The sequence below is a fragment of the Sprattus sprattus genome (assembly GCF_963457725.1).
Source record: "Sprattus sprattus genome assembly, chromosome: 2".
Taxonomy (NCBI): Eukaryota; Metazoa; Chordata; class Actinopteri; order Clupeiformes; family Clupeidae; genus Sprattus; species Sprattus sprattus.
Genome location: NC_137921.1, coordinates 17662207 through 17678479, shown reverse-complemented (window position 1 = coordinate 17678479; position 16273 = coordinate 17662207). Strand labels below are relative to the sequence as shown.

At 42.2% G+C, this 16273-nt stretch overlaps 1 protein-coding gene across 2 annotated transcripts in view; it reads left to right on the top strand.

The window, feature by feature from the left end:
- Positions 1-509: 509 nt before the first annotated feature.
- Positions 510-16273, top strand: part of LOC308383186 (3',5'-cyclic-AMP phosphodiesterase 7B-like) — a 33532-nt gene continuing 17768 nt past the window's right edge. Inside the window, exons 1-2 of one of the 2 annotated variants that reach the window (XM_080860804.1) lie at positions 510-685; positions 9396-9456. In XM_080860804.1, the coding sequence (XP_080716930.1) occupies positions 665-685; positions 9396-9456 (82 nt within the window). In that variant the 5' untranslated portion in view covers positions 510-664. Of the gene's footprint in view, positions 686-9395; positions 9457-12992; positions 13302-16273 lie in introns of those variants that run through there. The other variant, XM_080860803.1, reaches the window with a different exon arrangement.

The window sequence follows — 16273 nt, the reverse complement described above, 5'->3', positions numbered from 1 at the left end:
GAGAGAGAGATGGAGATTGAGAGAGAGAGAGAGAGAGAGAGAGAGAGAGAGAGAGAGAGAGAGAGAGAGTAGGCCTATGTTTACATGTTTAGGTGCTTGTGTTTGTTTAGACCAATATGTGTGTGTTTCTGTTCGAAGACACTGCGATCCCTACTTAACAACACTTCACATCAATAAATTAACAGAACAAATTCATCACACAATCAGTCTAAAATTGAAGATTATTGCTGCTATTATTGACTCGAATCAAAACGACTAAATGTGATTGGCCGTTTAACACTTAGGCCCGCCCATGGTTCATCGCTGCCACTCCCTCTGTCTCCGCAGCAGCGGCACGCGGTACTATACGGCGTGACGGTCGCGCGCCCTACCTCCAGTCCTCCACTACTCGAGAGCGCGCGCTCGTACAGTAAACTTAACCCTGAACAGTTCAGGGCGGCCTAGAGCTCCGCTGCGAGTTTAACAGCTGGAATCAAAGAGACTATAAGACAGAAAGAGATTAATTTCATTATTTTTTTCTTTGTCAGACACAGCTTTTTAAAATTCCTACCAGGTCTTGCATGCAGCTGGACTGCCCCGCGCGTCGTTTCTGCTTACATGAGAGCACTTCGTCCGCGCAAGATTCCACTGCATTCACTCACCTCTGGTTTTCCAAAATGGTTAAATGTCTTGTTTAATGGTTGAGGTAAGTAAACACATTTGTGTATTTGATTTGGTGCTGTTCTTCAGCTGCTGTAATTCGTTAGTTTGGCATAGAGGCTTGGGGTAGCTGCTGCTAACGGGAGAGAAGAAGTGGGGCTGCATTCTGATTTCTTTTTTTTCATACCTTATGACCGAGAATGACACTTTGTAATTTTGGGTTCATTTTTTGTTTCTGTGGAATTGACATATCATTAACTCACTAGCGGAGAAGGCTTCGATACTTTTTTGAAGGCCTTCGTTTCAAAAAGATATATATTTTCTACAACTGTCATTTTAGTCTACAAAGGATTCTGTCACTGCGCACAATTGACAGCGGATACCGTAATCGCGAGGCTGCTGTCTCTCAACCAGCATGCAAAATGCATCCCACGCACACATTGCGCCGGAAGCTCGCTTGTCTTAAAATCGATGATGATTAGCTCTCAGATACCGATCCTGTGGCATGAACACCGGGGCCCTTATCAAGCCACGGGGTTTAATATTCAGCTCCTATCCGTTGCATCGACACAACGCAAATCACACTGGCGGCTGCGCATGCCAACACGTTCCCTGGCTCGAGTGAGCCGCTGTGTCTCTAACATAGCTTTCCATGGTGGTGGGGATCCGATGTTAATGTGAGCACATCCCGAAACAAATCGCTACAGGTTGCTGTCAACTCAAAAAAGAAATTCTAAATAAAAATGGGATAATTTAACATAGATGTGGTGTGCAGATGTGGACTGCATAAAGGTTATTATACAGCCTGCTGAATATCAGAGGATAACTCATAGGCTATTTAAATCAGAGGACAACCCGAGGCATTAGACAGGATGGCCGACACTTCAGAACAGGCCAGGGCTTAACGAGCTGAGCGCCGTTACTGTCGTTTCTGTGAAAAGAGACAGAAACTGCGGATGGAAGGAAGACAGGAAGCGGATCTTTTCCTACTGTCCAACACTGCTCGGACATAGCTCATGCAAATTACGAGAGATAAGAGCCTTATCCGGGGACGGGTTGTAAAAACATTTGGTTAGTTTTTATGTATGTAATGCCTTTTTATATCCGTGTATTTACATACTAACCACTCAAATAAAGTGTAGCCGTTGTATTTCCACAGTTGAATAGCGTTGTACACTCAAACGTCAGGTCTTCCTATATGGGGTTGCTTAGAATGGTTTAAGTTTTGTCGTATAGGCTTACCTATGTTTATGCCTATGCCTATAATTTGTATACGCACTATTACATTATGCATAGCCTAAACATAATCTGTACCCTCTTGATAGGCCTATTACACATTTCCCAAACTTTTGAGATAATTGTCTCAATTGCCTCACTTAAGTTGGGTTCCTGTTGTGTACCAAGATCGACATCAGTGGTTTCTGATTTTCATTTAGTAAGCAGTGATGTCAGTCATCACTTTATAAACTGATTTAGATCAGGGGCTCGATGGATTGCTCAATGAATTGCAAGACAGTGATTGAGATGTTTTAGCACTTCAAAAAAACCTTTAACTTATTTCAGTGACTGTCATGCTGTCAGACACTGAACTAATGCCAGTTCACATAACTTACAAGAACAGTGCGTTCTGAATGAGCACAAAGGGTTCTGTTATTCACAGACAGGTTTGATCTTTAAAAGGTAAGCTGTATATTTATCACACTGTCTGGCATTCCACAGAGTAAGATGTGGTCAAACTCTGAATTTGAACTGCCACCTGTAGTTTAATAGTGTTTGTGTGTGTTTGTGTGTGTGTGTGTGTGTGTGTGTGTGTGTGTGTGTGTGTGTGTGTGTGTGTGTGTGTGTGTGTGTGTGTTTGTGTGTGTGTGTGCATTGAGTGTGTTTTGAAGTAAGTTCTGCCAGAACACAAGAATCTTTGAAAAAATAAGCACAAAGTGAAGCACCCAGGAGCAACATGATGTGAAGAAAGGTAGTTGAAAAAGAAGAAAGACAGGGGGAATCGAGAGAGATACTTCACCAGAGGAGATGGGCTAGCGAGATGTAGGGAGAGAAGTATAATATGGAAAGTACCATGCTTGGTTTGGCCAATATGTTGTTAACCTTGTGCACAAATCACTTGACACAATCACACACACACACACACACACACACACACACACACACACACACACACACACACACACACACACACACACACACACACAGTGAAACTGTAAACACTGAATCCAAACACTTACGATAAACTCAACAGTGGAAAGTCACAGTTTCCCACCTCTTATTCAGATCACTAATGTATATTAGGAACAGAATCTGCCAGAGCAAAGCAGACAGAGACTGAGAGGGAGAGGGGAGAAGGAGGAAGATATGTGTAAACACTGCTAAACACAGAACGTCATACTCACAGTCAACAACTTTGAGTTTGTGTTAAGACGAGCCTGTTGCTTTCTACATAAACATACCAAAGCAGAGCATTTTGTACAGTTTATTCAGTCAGAGCTCTGCATGTTTGTCAGTTTAAGGAGCAGGTACATGAGGACTGATGTGAATGTGGCTGGTATTGTATGTGTGTATTTCTGTCAGTTATACAGGCTCAGGCCTGATAGATAGATACAGTAATAACCTCAGGCTTACATGCCTTGTCTGATATGTGTAAGTAGCTACAGTTTCTATGCTCATATCCCTCTACCGCTGGCCACATAATAACTAGAAGATGGATAAACTGTAATGTAAATAAATATTCTATGGTCTGTTTCCTCAGTAGAAATGCCTTATTTGGAAAGGAGATATACAGGGTTGTTCCCTGTTTGTAACAGTTCATTTCAGACTTTAACCAGCAGGGGGTGCCTGGCTGAAGCTAACTAGCTAAACCCAGCATCTGGGAAGACAAAAGCTAATTCATTTTTTGAATAGATGAACTATTTCTTTAAGCCTATTGGTGTCTTGCTAGCCTGGATACCAGACCGAACCCCGCCCACAACATTTTTGGTCTGGAAGTTTGGTCAGGCACTGCTCCGTTGGGGAGAAATTATGCTCGACCAAAAACTAGACAGCCAATCAAATTGTCAGGGCGTGCTTTATACGATGATGGACAGATGGCTTGAGTTGAATTAACGGTAGATTCAAAATCATACCAAGATGGCGGCGTTAGTGGGAAATATTTTATGTGAATTAAGCTATCTACACGCCTTTTTTATGTCTACATTGACTCGATTAGTTGTGTATGTGCAACACGAATGTTGCAGAGTATTGTAGGTCTTAACTGAAGCTCTCTAGACCAGGGTTGGGCCGCGGAGCACTATCCATTGGGCCGCGAAAATGTTTCAGATTTTTTTTTCCCCATTGGTGGGCCGCGGAGCGAGTAACTGATTTTAAATTGAGAACAATATTAATTAAGAACGTCAAAGTTAACGCGTACATCTATGATATTATTGTGACCGAGATGAATGTGATACAAATATTTGAATGCAGTTAACGCAACTTTGTTTACTTCCAGTGTGCGTTGACCACTGACACGAAACCAGCGCGTGCCTACAGTCAGTTAGGCAGGAGCTACCTAGATGGTAGTGTAAGGTGGAGAGCTGAGGGATTGTTTGGCGGAAAGTTTCTGTTTAAGAGGCAAAATGATGGAACAATCGACAAATCTAAAGTTGTGTGTAGCATTTGTCAAGCTGAATTTAGCTGTCACAGAAGCAACTCGTCTTTAAGTTATCACCTTAATGCAAAGCACCCGACAGAAAGCAGCCCCAGGTTAGATGATTGCCAACCCACACTCCACGATGTTTCTAGGTAAATAACTAAACCAGTCCGTGAAAAGGTTACCAACGCTGTATCAGTTGGGGTTGGTGGTGACTGTCGACCAACTCAAACGACTGCCCAGGAATGATTGGTGCTATTTATGTTGATAATAGATTGCAGCCACAGATTTAATTCATTATTTAAATGATTCTGATCATTATATTGACCTATTTGAACCTATTTGTTTGCATGTCTGAAGCATCACCTATTTTAATTAGGCCTAGCTGAGTGGTCTTGTTTGCATGTTCCATCACTTGTTTTGAGTGCATGCTATCTTTTGGGTCTTTTCTGGTTTGATTTCCTTGCTTGTTTGCTGTGCACAAATAGGCCTAGGCCTACTGCAATTAAGTTCTCTGTGTGTATTTTTGCTGTTTTCTGGTGCACAATACAATTTTGATGCAATATCTAGAGTTAGATTTTCTTTTATTTATTTATAGGCTTCCACCTGTGGCAGGTGCTGATGTTGCTTTTTCTCACACATAACAATCGCTTATTAATTAGAATGATTGGATTATAGATTCAATGAGCCTAATGGAACACAGATTCGCTAAAATAAGCGGGGTGTCTGTTGGGCCCCGACCTGTTACAAATACGAAAAGTTGGGCCTCGGAGTCGAAAAGGTTGGGAACCCCTGCTCTAGACCATTATTGTTAGGTTATTGCTAACGCTAAGACCAAAAATCCATTGAAACACATAGTAGCTAGCTAGCCTCGCTGCTAATAAGTATAACGTGAGAATGCATATCTCACAGATATTGACAGCGCATTAATTTTGAAAGAGGAACAGAGAAACGCGATTAAGGCATTTGTCGATCGAAAAGATGTTTTTGCCGTCCTTCCTACGGGATCCCGTAAAAGTTTAATGTATCAGATGGTCATACTACGTTGCTCTGATTGGTTCTAGGTATCCAATTGAGCGAAGAGGCATTTTCTTTCCTGGTTCGTTGAAACACGCCCCATAATCACAGCTCAATGGAGCAGACTCATATTCTGACTAGAATTATGAGTATGACATCGTCAGGCTAGTGTCTCGCACTAAACAGATGTTAACCTCCAGGCAACGTAGTTAAACTCAGTATAATGTCAGAAACTATACCTCTCATTATTCCCAACAAGTTTCTGGTAAAACTCAAATGTTATTTCCTCTGTATTAATTCTGTAAATATTTATGCAAAAGTATAAAAGAGGCAAGGTTATACAAGTATAATTGCGGGTAAAGTAGAAAGAGAGTAAAGCTAATGTCATGTAAGCAAAATAATATTTCCGTTATTGTTTATTTTACCTATTCTTTACGATTTAACGATGGACATATAAGAACAAAAGCTAGGGAACACATATCTGGTGTGTTAAAAATTCAGCCCCTCCTTTCCCCCAACACACTTGACACTACCCGCGATCTTCAAACATCACAATTCACAAATCCCTCTGTTACTCACCCCTTTTAGGTCACCATCCGAGCGATCGGTTAGGTACGAGCCGGTTCCGCTCCATAATTCATTTCCCGCAGCTAATCCGTTCATTTTTGCACAACACAAACAACCTCACTCTCTTCCTGGTCCTGCAAACTTTCCGTCCCCCAAGAGAGTCGCATAGTTTATCGCAACATTGGGATAGGGGGAAGTGACTGATTTGTGCACATGGGGTCATGTTATGTTGTATTATGTAAAGCTATGTATAAACGGACTGGGTAGTCCCCTACTCATCTTGGTGTGTTCCAATTTGGCTAATTGGAGTGCTTTATTTCAGCTAAGGAATTTCTACCTTAGTTCGTGGGATTCTGGAGAGCATTATATGCGGTAGCTTGACGTGAGGCTAAGTATTGTGATTGCTATTTTGATTGCAAATTGTGCAGTTTGTAGTGATTTTTGTTTGATTTGGAAAGTATTTTTGTTGTCTGCAGCTGTTAATACATTTGCACAATATTTCACAAATATTTCACTCTGTGTGCTGTGTTCCTCACACCCTCACCAACAACCTCTAAGCCGCCACCATCCTGGTGTGGAAGTGAGACGAAGGCGCATTTTTCACAAGGTGTGTTCAGAGTGATATTGTGGTCAGCATGGACCCGGCTAGAGTTTGGAGAAAGGAGATGAGAATGAGAGGAGAGCTAGATGAGTGGACCAGGGGACGTACAGTTTCCTTCCAGCTTCACGGTCAAATCATGTGAGACAAGACGTTGACCTTGGCCATCTGAGGGAAGAATGTCAATTTCAAGAGCAGAGTTGGAAAAACAGGCTGTGGAGTCCAAGTTATGCTACTGAAATGAGGAAGTTTGAAATGACTGGGTCTGACGGTCCTGTTCTTCAGTAGTGGTGAAGAAAAAAAATGATTCAGTTACAAATCTGGACTCTTGACATAATATGTGGTGATGTGATTACCGATTACTAGAGAGGTTCAGGCCCTGGGGTTCTGTAAAGCACTGTGTCAATTGCTAATGGCACCATATAAATAAATAACATTTCAGTTGTAAAGAAGTTGTTGTACAAGGTAAATTGTCACATCGAAAAATGTTTACTTCAAAACAATCGCAGAGAAAGATGCTGCAAGCATCAGTGAACTTGGTTCCATTCCCAGAGGACATAAATACCGAAAACACCCTTGGGATTAAAAGCAACTTCCTAGTAATTGAAGTGAAACAGATGAAACATTATTCCATCTTGAACAGGGATCACTCTCAGGCAGTAGTTCACAGTTGCTTACCTGTCAATATTCAGGCTTTAAAAGCATGAGGGATTTTTTTTTTTTTTTTTGTGTGCGGAAGGTTTGTTCCAGGAATTGTATGTGGTTGGAGTTGCCAAGTTGTCAAGTGACACATAGGGGACGGGAGGATATAGATGTGACAAGGCACCACGGTAGGGGTGAGACTGACTCTGCACCCAGTTTTCCTGAAGCCAGCTGTGTATAGTATATATGCTGTTTATATTATTGGTTGAAGTATGGTTTACACAAAATAATGCTGAAAATTTGAGTGCATATTGCCAAATGAATGGAGCCTGTCTAGATGGCAAAAAGATACAAAGCAACAGAATGAATGTAATATTCTATAAATAAGCTTTAAAGCTTTTTTTATCACAAAGAATATATTCGGATATAATCCCTTTGTTATCACTAACATTTTGATTAGTAACTGTAATTGAAATACTTTTTTTCTCAGTAACTGTAACAGATTACAATACATGTATTGTGTAATTTAATTACGTAACTCCATAACATGTAACTAGTTACCCCCTAAGCCTGTAGAACGTTGAGTAGGAGCAGCGGTATAAAAATGTCCTTACCACAATATACAAAGAGTGCCTCCTTGTGAGTTGCGGTAATACCACAATCAAACCCTCCTGTGTTTAATCATTATTGCCTTCATAAAGACGTTTGAACCCCTGATGATTTCGGTGTGGTTTGCTTGTCTGTCTGTCAGATTACGCAAAAACTACCAGCGCGATTTTTATGAAACTTGGTGAAAGGTGTAGTATGGGCAAAGGAAGAACTGGTAACCCATACACTGGGAGCCGATCTGAATCACAGGGCGGATCTCTGAATTTAGTGCAAGATATGGCATTTGGCCTTAGTGGAGGTCTGCACTCTCTGAGTACCCTTGTTGTTCATTCATTTAACATTTCTTATCCCTTAATATGTTGAAACTGTTAAGATGAAAGAGTTTAAGGAGTTCTAAAAAAATATTTAAAAAGACTATTTCTGTATGGCTTGTCTGTCTTGCCTGTCAATGTTGCCATAATTTGCCGTCATGAGGATACATTGCAGTCACTAATGAAACAGCCAATTGTGACTTACGAAATCACATGTTTCATGTCATTTCACATTTGTTTGAATGCAATATTTACATATTTGTGTTTTCCAAGCAACTAATGATCAGTCGACCAGAAGGTTACAATGACATGATGTGCATGCTAAATATTATGTGTATGCTCAGTGCAGAGATCTGGGAGTTTTAGAATCTTTTTCTCTTTCTCGTGTGGAGAGTGGCCTGTGTACTCGATCCTTTAGAACTGATAGAAAAAAGTGAGTTTTCGAGCATATCCAGATACCTGTAGACAAGACCAAAAACTACATGGAAGGCAGCACTCTCAGATAAAAATCTGTTATGACAGTAATGGCGCTGATAGGCTCAATATCCCCAACGTTAGTTCTTGACAAAGTACTTTCTTATCAAAAATGTCTGACCCTGCAAGACTAACTTCTTGCCACCTTCTCATGTGTGTCAGGAGCAGAAGGTGGAACACGAAGACTAATTAGAGAACTGTCGGGGGACAGAGTCAAACATGGTTGGGTTAATTAACTACACTACCCAGAAACCTTAGGGCCATCTATTAATAAATCAAAGTGTCATTTGGAAGGTGTCTAAGAACAGATGCATGACACACCTGGCCTCTATTAATACTGATAGTAATTGATATTGGTCTTCTCTGAATCTAGAAACTGGAGGGGTTGTATGTAAGTCACCTCAGGTGTTACCATGTTAGGCTGCATGTCAACAGCACTGAACTACCTCTGATGTGCCTTTGCTGGGTTTAAGAACAGGTCCTAACTAACATTCACAAGTACCAAGTTTGGATGATGTTGGAAACCAGATAATGATTTAAAAACTTGAGATGGAAGGACCATTACAATGACAACAATGTATATTCACCAAACAGCACAATGCCATCTACTGTATATGAGACTCTAGAAGAAGCCAAATGGTTTGAAAACCATTTGTTATTTTAATACCCAAGCCTGTGAGCTCGAGATGGAAGTACTGTGGCTGTTAGAATAATGTGTCTTGACTGGAAGCCAAACAGTAGGTGACTGGAAAGAGAGGATCCTGTTTGAGGTGTTTGTGAAACAGGAAGTCATGTGCTGCTTCCTCTCCTATCTCCTTGAATATGTGTGGGGGAGAGGACTATTTCAGTGTTTAATGAATGCCTCACTCCATATATCTTTCCCTCTTTTTCCTCTTGACTCCAGAGGTGCGGGCAGATATCGTTTGAAGGTCCAGATCAGAATGCCATCCGGGTTCGCATGCTGGGTAAGCAAACAGTATTATTGAATCACTCCCACATTGAGTTTGTCTGTTAGAAATAAAAAAAAAAACATTTTGTACCATTTTGTACCCCTGTGTGTATTGCATCCTCAAATTCATTTTTGATGGTATCTGATCATGTGAAGGAGAGGTAGACATACATCGCCAACCAGGCTATTCACTATGTACTACTGTGACCCAGATTGGCGTCCATTAAAAACGTAAAAGTGACTTTTAATGCAAAACATCTCCAAAGTGTTGCCATCAGTTAGCTACTTCACTTTTACCAGTACCAACTGTGTTATTGGGGGTGTTTGCAAAGCAAGTTTGCTGGCTGCCAGCTAGTTAGCTCACTAGTTTTATGCACAAACACTGGAATGCCCTTTAAAGGTGCATTAAGGATTAATAGCTATTCGCTAAAGGTATGCTAGCAGCTAAAACTAACGAAATCTCTTGAAATGTGCTGACTTTGACATTATGACAAAACTAATTACTCAACGACTGTCCTTACACAGTCAAACATCAATCATGTGCAACACAAGACTAAGCAAGGCGGCAAATAAGCTACTTACTAGATCGGCAGAAGGTAACCAAAGTCAGGTCGGCGGGCATCGGCAGGCAAAACTACAGAACGCAGTTATATGCCTATCGACCCTGCTATGCCATTGGCACGGACGCAATTCTCCATATTAAAAGTCATTGTAGCGCCCCAATTTTTTTTAAGCTGTTATTTTAAGGTTAAACTGCTTATCCTAACCCTAATCCTGAAGCATAATTGTTGCATATTGTACCTTTAAGTACAGGCTTTTCATTTACACTATGTCTGAATATTGAGAAAAGAAACTATGACATAATCTATTGAATCACTCCTAGATAGCACCTGCAGTCCATAGCTATGCAGGTCCATCACATTCCAGTCATCTTTGTGAGTCTTGTGATGGTGGTTAATCATAAAACAATTTTTTTCGAATACCGTTGCTGCTCCTTTAGCATTGCACTATTGTCAGTGCATCAAAGGTGCCGTCCACGATTCTAATCACATAATCACATAAACGTTTTAAATTCAGCAAATTGCTCCTTATGGTCCCCTAGCTGTCTGCTCAGAAGAATATGGCGTTCCTATACAGTCCTACCTCTGTAAATGGGATACATGGCTCGGACCGATCCATAAACAATCCCAGCCAATCAACAAAGTGTTTCAGGAGCACGGAAGGGAGGGGTCGAGTTTAACAGTACTTCCTGAGCGAAAACAGTCACCGAACAAACACACATTTGAAAAACAAACAATCTTGCACTTTAGGCGTAAATCCCCGTTAGGGGTGGGGGAAGCGGTAATGCACATGTCCCAGTAAAAAGAGCCTTTTAGAGGCACATCTTCCGAAGAGAAGAGCATTCCGGTTATGAACACAAACTCAAAGGCCATCACGCTAAGCACTCCTCCTGACTCACCTTAAGCCACCTTGTGCATCATTGAGCTGTTAAATAGTTTGTGTCTCAATAATTACGCTCATCACAGTTTATTCTTATCACATTAACTTATGTCATCAACTGAGAATTATCACGGTCCAAGTGACCTTCTGAGAAAAATGAGATTGAAAATCCAGAATCAAATCCACACATACATACAGACACAAACAAACACAGGCACACACACACAAACTGGCACACAATCACGCAGGCACACACACACACACACTCTCTCTCTTTCTTTCCCCTCTCTCTCTTTCTCACTTACACAGACACAGACACACACACCACTTTGTGGCAACTTAGTGTAAATAAGCATGTTTCACACAAGTGTGCTTGATTCATAGTAAATGTGGTTGCCTTACGTAAATTACTGTAAATAAGGTTGCCTCATGTTAAGTAAGCGTGTTTAACATGAGGCAAGTTTCTCACCTTATGTCGGTTCATCTCTTGTGTACAGTGATGCACAGTCTCACCGACACATGGCCAATGACAAGCTTCCTCTTTCCCCTTATGCCTAAGGCTGATCCTGTTCCTCTGCTGGGTGTGTGTGTGTAGATGTGTGTGTATGTGTGATTGTGAATGTGTGTGTGTGTATGTGTGTGTGAGTGCCTGTGTGATTGTGTGTGTGTGTGTGTGTGTGTGTGTGTGAGAGAGAGAGTATGTCTCTGTAATTGTGTGTTATTGTGTCAGTTTGTTTGAGTGTGTTTGGGTTTGTATGTGTGTGTGTGTGTGTGTGTGTTTGGAGCTTTAGTGTGGTCTCAGAATGCTGCTCAAACTCGATGATGGATTTTTTTTTTTGGGTCATTATACCAGACAGAAATCTTGTAGGAGTTTGAACTTTAAGATATTGGTAGATATGGTTAAACCAATGCATAGTTAATCATAGATAAACGTCTTGTTCTAAGATTTGATGTGCACATTTAGAATATTTACATAAATACTACAGATATGACACTTGTGTGGCACTTTGCTGTTTGTGCACTGGAGCCTGAGAAGCATTCACACATCAGTTACACACACACACATCGTTACGATGGCAGATACTAATTGTTTGTGGCCCCATAAGATGTAGACACTGAGTAGCTTTTCTGTGTAGTTGTACTTGTATTTACAAATACACAAACAGGCACAGTGTGTATGGGTGTGTGTGTCTGTGTCTGTGTGTGTGTGTGTGTGTGTGTGTGTGTGTGTGTGTGTGTGTGTGTGTGTGTGTGTGTGTGTGTGTTTGTGTGTGTGTGTGTGTGTGTAAGTGAGTGTGAAATATATCTTCCCACCAACCCTGACCTCGACCTGAAATGGCAACCCATCTCTACACCCCCCCCCCCCCCCCCCCCCCCCCACACACACACACACACACACACAGCTGGCCTTCAACTCGAGGCGGCCACAGGCAGTGAACGTGACCATGAACCAATCACGCCCGAGCACAGTGATCGCACACAGCTATCTCTCTCTTTCTCTCCCTCACTCTATTTCTCTCTCTCTTTCATTCTTTCTCTCTATATCTCACACAGCTCACCCTCCCCCATCACTGTCCCATCCCTCCCTCTCTCTATTTGTACCCTCCTCTCTCTCAGAGTCACTAATCTCCCCCTCTTTTTTTCTTTCTCGCCTCCCTCCCACTCTTCCCTTTCTACCTCTCTCTCTCTCGCTCTCCTTCACACCGACAGATGAGTTCAGTTGCTCAGTATGGCAGTTTAAATGTGTGCATCGCTCCGCGCAACACCCAGCCACGCATACAGTCAAGAGAAAGGGAGAGAGAGAGAGAGAGGAGAGAGTGAGAGAGAGATTTGGGACCGTAGCATGGAGAGAGGGAGGGCAGAGTTGAAAGAGTGCGAGAGGCAGCTAGAGGGGGCGTGTGGAGAGACAGAGAGAGAGAAGAGAGAGAGAGGGGAGAGGAATGTCACACATAAGCTTGAGACACAGCACAGAGAGGACAGGAGACCTGGCGCTGTACTCTCGCTTTGAGCTCTGAGCTGTTTGATCTACCGTTCGATTCACCTTCTCGGAACATAAACGCCTCCTCTGTGGATTGACTCTGCTCTCAGACCATTCCAACCTGAGACGTGTCAGTCTGCTTCTGTGTTGACCACAACCAGTCCTTGGATCCTGGAGAAGAATGCCTGTGCTGAACGAGCTATGGACCGGTGTTAGAGAACAGACTCTGGAGGGGTCCGGGTCAGAGTCCGGCTCCAGGTCGGGGGCCATTCCGGCCTGGGTTTGGCCCCTGGGGGCACCGGTACCGTGTGGGGGACTCCCTCTCGAGCTCCCGGCACTCCTGAAACGCATTCGGACTGTATGGAGGGCTAGATTGGCCCTCTTTGGCCCCCGTAGGGCAGAGGTTGCCTCTGACAGAGAGGACACTTGCTCCTGCCTCACAGGTAATGGAAGGACTGTTACTGTGAAGTATAGATATGAGGATAATGAGGATATTGTGGAGCAGTATGGGTAATGGGCTATTGTGGAGTAGTATGGGGATATTGTGGAGTAGTATGGGGATATTGTGGAGAAGTATGTGGATATTGTGGAGTAGTATGGGGATACTGTGGAGTTGTTTTTGAGTTTGGGTTCTGTATCGTGATATTTTACATGACATTTATACTATTTTTTTGTTATTAATATCCTATGTTTGTTGTTAAGAGGTGTAATTAGACCCAATGAGTGAAGATACATGATCTATAACAGTTTGAGTTCTTTGTGTGTGTATGTGTGTGTGTGTGTGAAAGTGTATGTGTGTGTGTGTTTGTGTGTGTGTGTGTGTCCAACCATGCAGTGGTTGTCATAACAGTAGTTTACCCTGAAGTAAGCATTAGTTGTGAATTTAAGCCCTGGGTGTGTTCTGTCCATGCTCGTCTAAGTGATACATCTCTGTCAATTATACCGATGTGTGTGTGTGTGTGTGTGTGTGTGTGTGTGTGTGAATGTATGTGTGTGTAATTAAGTGTATGTGTATGTGTGTGTTTGTGTGTGTGAGAGAGACAGAGTGGAGAGGGGCAAAAAGGGGTCAGATGGGGAGAGATGCAGGATTATGATAAGCCGATGTGTCAATCAGCCGCCTGAAACATCTGCTTGACCTCCAGCTGTGCTAATCAGATCTGCAGATTGCAGCCAATGCAAGTACCCACACACACCCATAGTTTTTCTCACCGATGAGACATGGCTGCATGTTGCAGTCGTTGAAAGTAGCCACAGACAGCTGTGGTTTTTCTTACCATTGATAAGGATGCAGAACAGCTGCAGAGGTGGCGGGGAGATCAGCTGTTGTTTTTCTCACCAATGAACAACAGGGATGGAGAATATCAGCAGCGGTGGTGGGGAAAACAGAAGTGTTTTTCTTCAATGGAGTTCAATGTTGTATCAGTGACCATGACACAGATTGTAGATTGTTGATAGGCAATGGCCAAGAAATGCCAATGATAACCACGTATCATATTTTTTTCTGTTCCTTTTTCTGTCCTGTTGATCTCAAAGTAGTAAGGTGACCTTAATCATAGTCAAAATGATTAATACATTCATCTTTGATGAGATCTGTGCTAACTGCTATGATCAGCAAACACATTTTTCTTTTTTTTTTTTAAGAAAAGATCACAAATATAATAGTGACCAATAGGCCTTCACCCTGTTCGCCCATCAGCGACCCAGTGCCCGTTCTCATGAATAGATACACGTCATCTAGGGTAAGATAACTGTTGGTTAGCTAAAGCAACATACATCCCGGGTAATCTGAGATATGGTGGCAGTGTGGCGGATCAGAATGACCACTTCAAGGTCAGATCTAACAGATCCGATAGAGTATCACACTTACTCAGAGCATAACTGCTAATTCCTTTTATATTGGATTAAAGACAGCTCAAGTGTGTGTAGAGTTGTAGCAATGCAGTAGCCTACATTTTACACAAACACACTTAAACACAGACACACTCACACAAAGAAACACGCACACTCATGCACGTTCAAACCAGTGCACACGTGCACACACACACAGGGAACCCTCTGGAGCGGGGATGCTGAACCATGTGGAAGAGATGCTCTGCAGTAGAAGGACAACAGTTGCTGTATTTCTGTGGCATCCCCTGTGTGCTTGAAGAAGCGTACGTATGCATGTGTGTTAGTGGCGGCTGGTGAAATATTTTTTTGGGGGGGCACAGTTCGGCGGTAAGGTTTAAGTAGCACCCCACAATGAGAAAAAAACACACACAAAAGAGGTTTTGAGTAGAATGTATTAAAATCAAAGATTAACAAATCTCAACAAACTGTAAAATTGGGCATGAGAGGTTAGATCAGAATGGTTTAAGAAACATTGGGTTGGGTTCCAGAGGTTTAAACATTGGGTACTAGAGGTTTACATTAGACTAGATTCAGAAACATTGGATAGTAGAGGTTTAGAGTAGTCGACGATGTCATACTCAAAATTCTAGTCAGAATATGAGTCTGAGTCTTCTCCATTGAGCTGTGATTATGGGGGTGTTTCAACGAACCAGGAAAGAAAATGCCTCTTCGCTCAATTGGATACCTAGAACTAATCAGAGCAACGTAGTATGACCATCTGATACATTAAACTTTTACCAGATCCCGTAGGAAGGACGGCAAAAACATCTTTACGATCTACAAATGCCTTGATTGCGTTTCTTTGTTCCTCTTTCAAAGTTAAGGGGCTGTCGTGGTCTTCTAAAACCGACTCAATGGCAGAATCTACACATATTAGCTCTCCAGTGGCAGCCATGTTTGTTGAACACGAATTTGAACTGAGCGCTCTTTGGTGACGTGGTTGATTACGTTACTGTTCATCATCTGTCGATCTATCATCGTATAAAGCCCACCCTGGCACTTTGATTGGCTGTACTGTTTGCTACCAGGAAAAATTTCTCCCCAACGGTCGAAGAGCCAGACCGAACTTCCCGTCCAAATTTTTTTGTGGGAGGAGTTCGGGCTGGTATCCAGGCTAGGTTTAGAGCAGAATACATTCAGAAAAGTGTACAAGAAGTTTAAAACAGAGTAGATTCAAAAAACACAGGGTGTAGAGCTTAAGAGCAAAATAGATTGAGAGACTGGATGATACTAGAGGTTTAGAGCAGAATAGATTCAGAAACAATGGATGATACTATATGTTTTCGAATGCCAATTCGATACCTTTCGTCCAACGGCTCTGCAATACTCTGTCTTCCAAATGGGTTTAGCTTCAGGTTGTTATTTAGAAGGCCAGATTCATGCTTTTACATTTTTCAGTAACGTGCTTTAGATCCCTCATTCCCGCTGTAATCCAGAGTGTTTTAGACACAGGACTTTGGAACAACAGACAGGGGAAACTAAATAACGCATTACTAACTGGCAGGGGTCTGCTGCTGAATGTTTA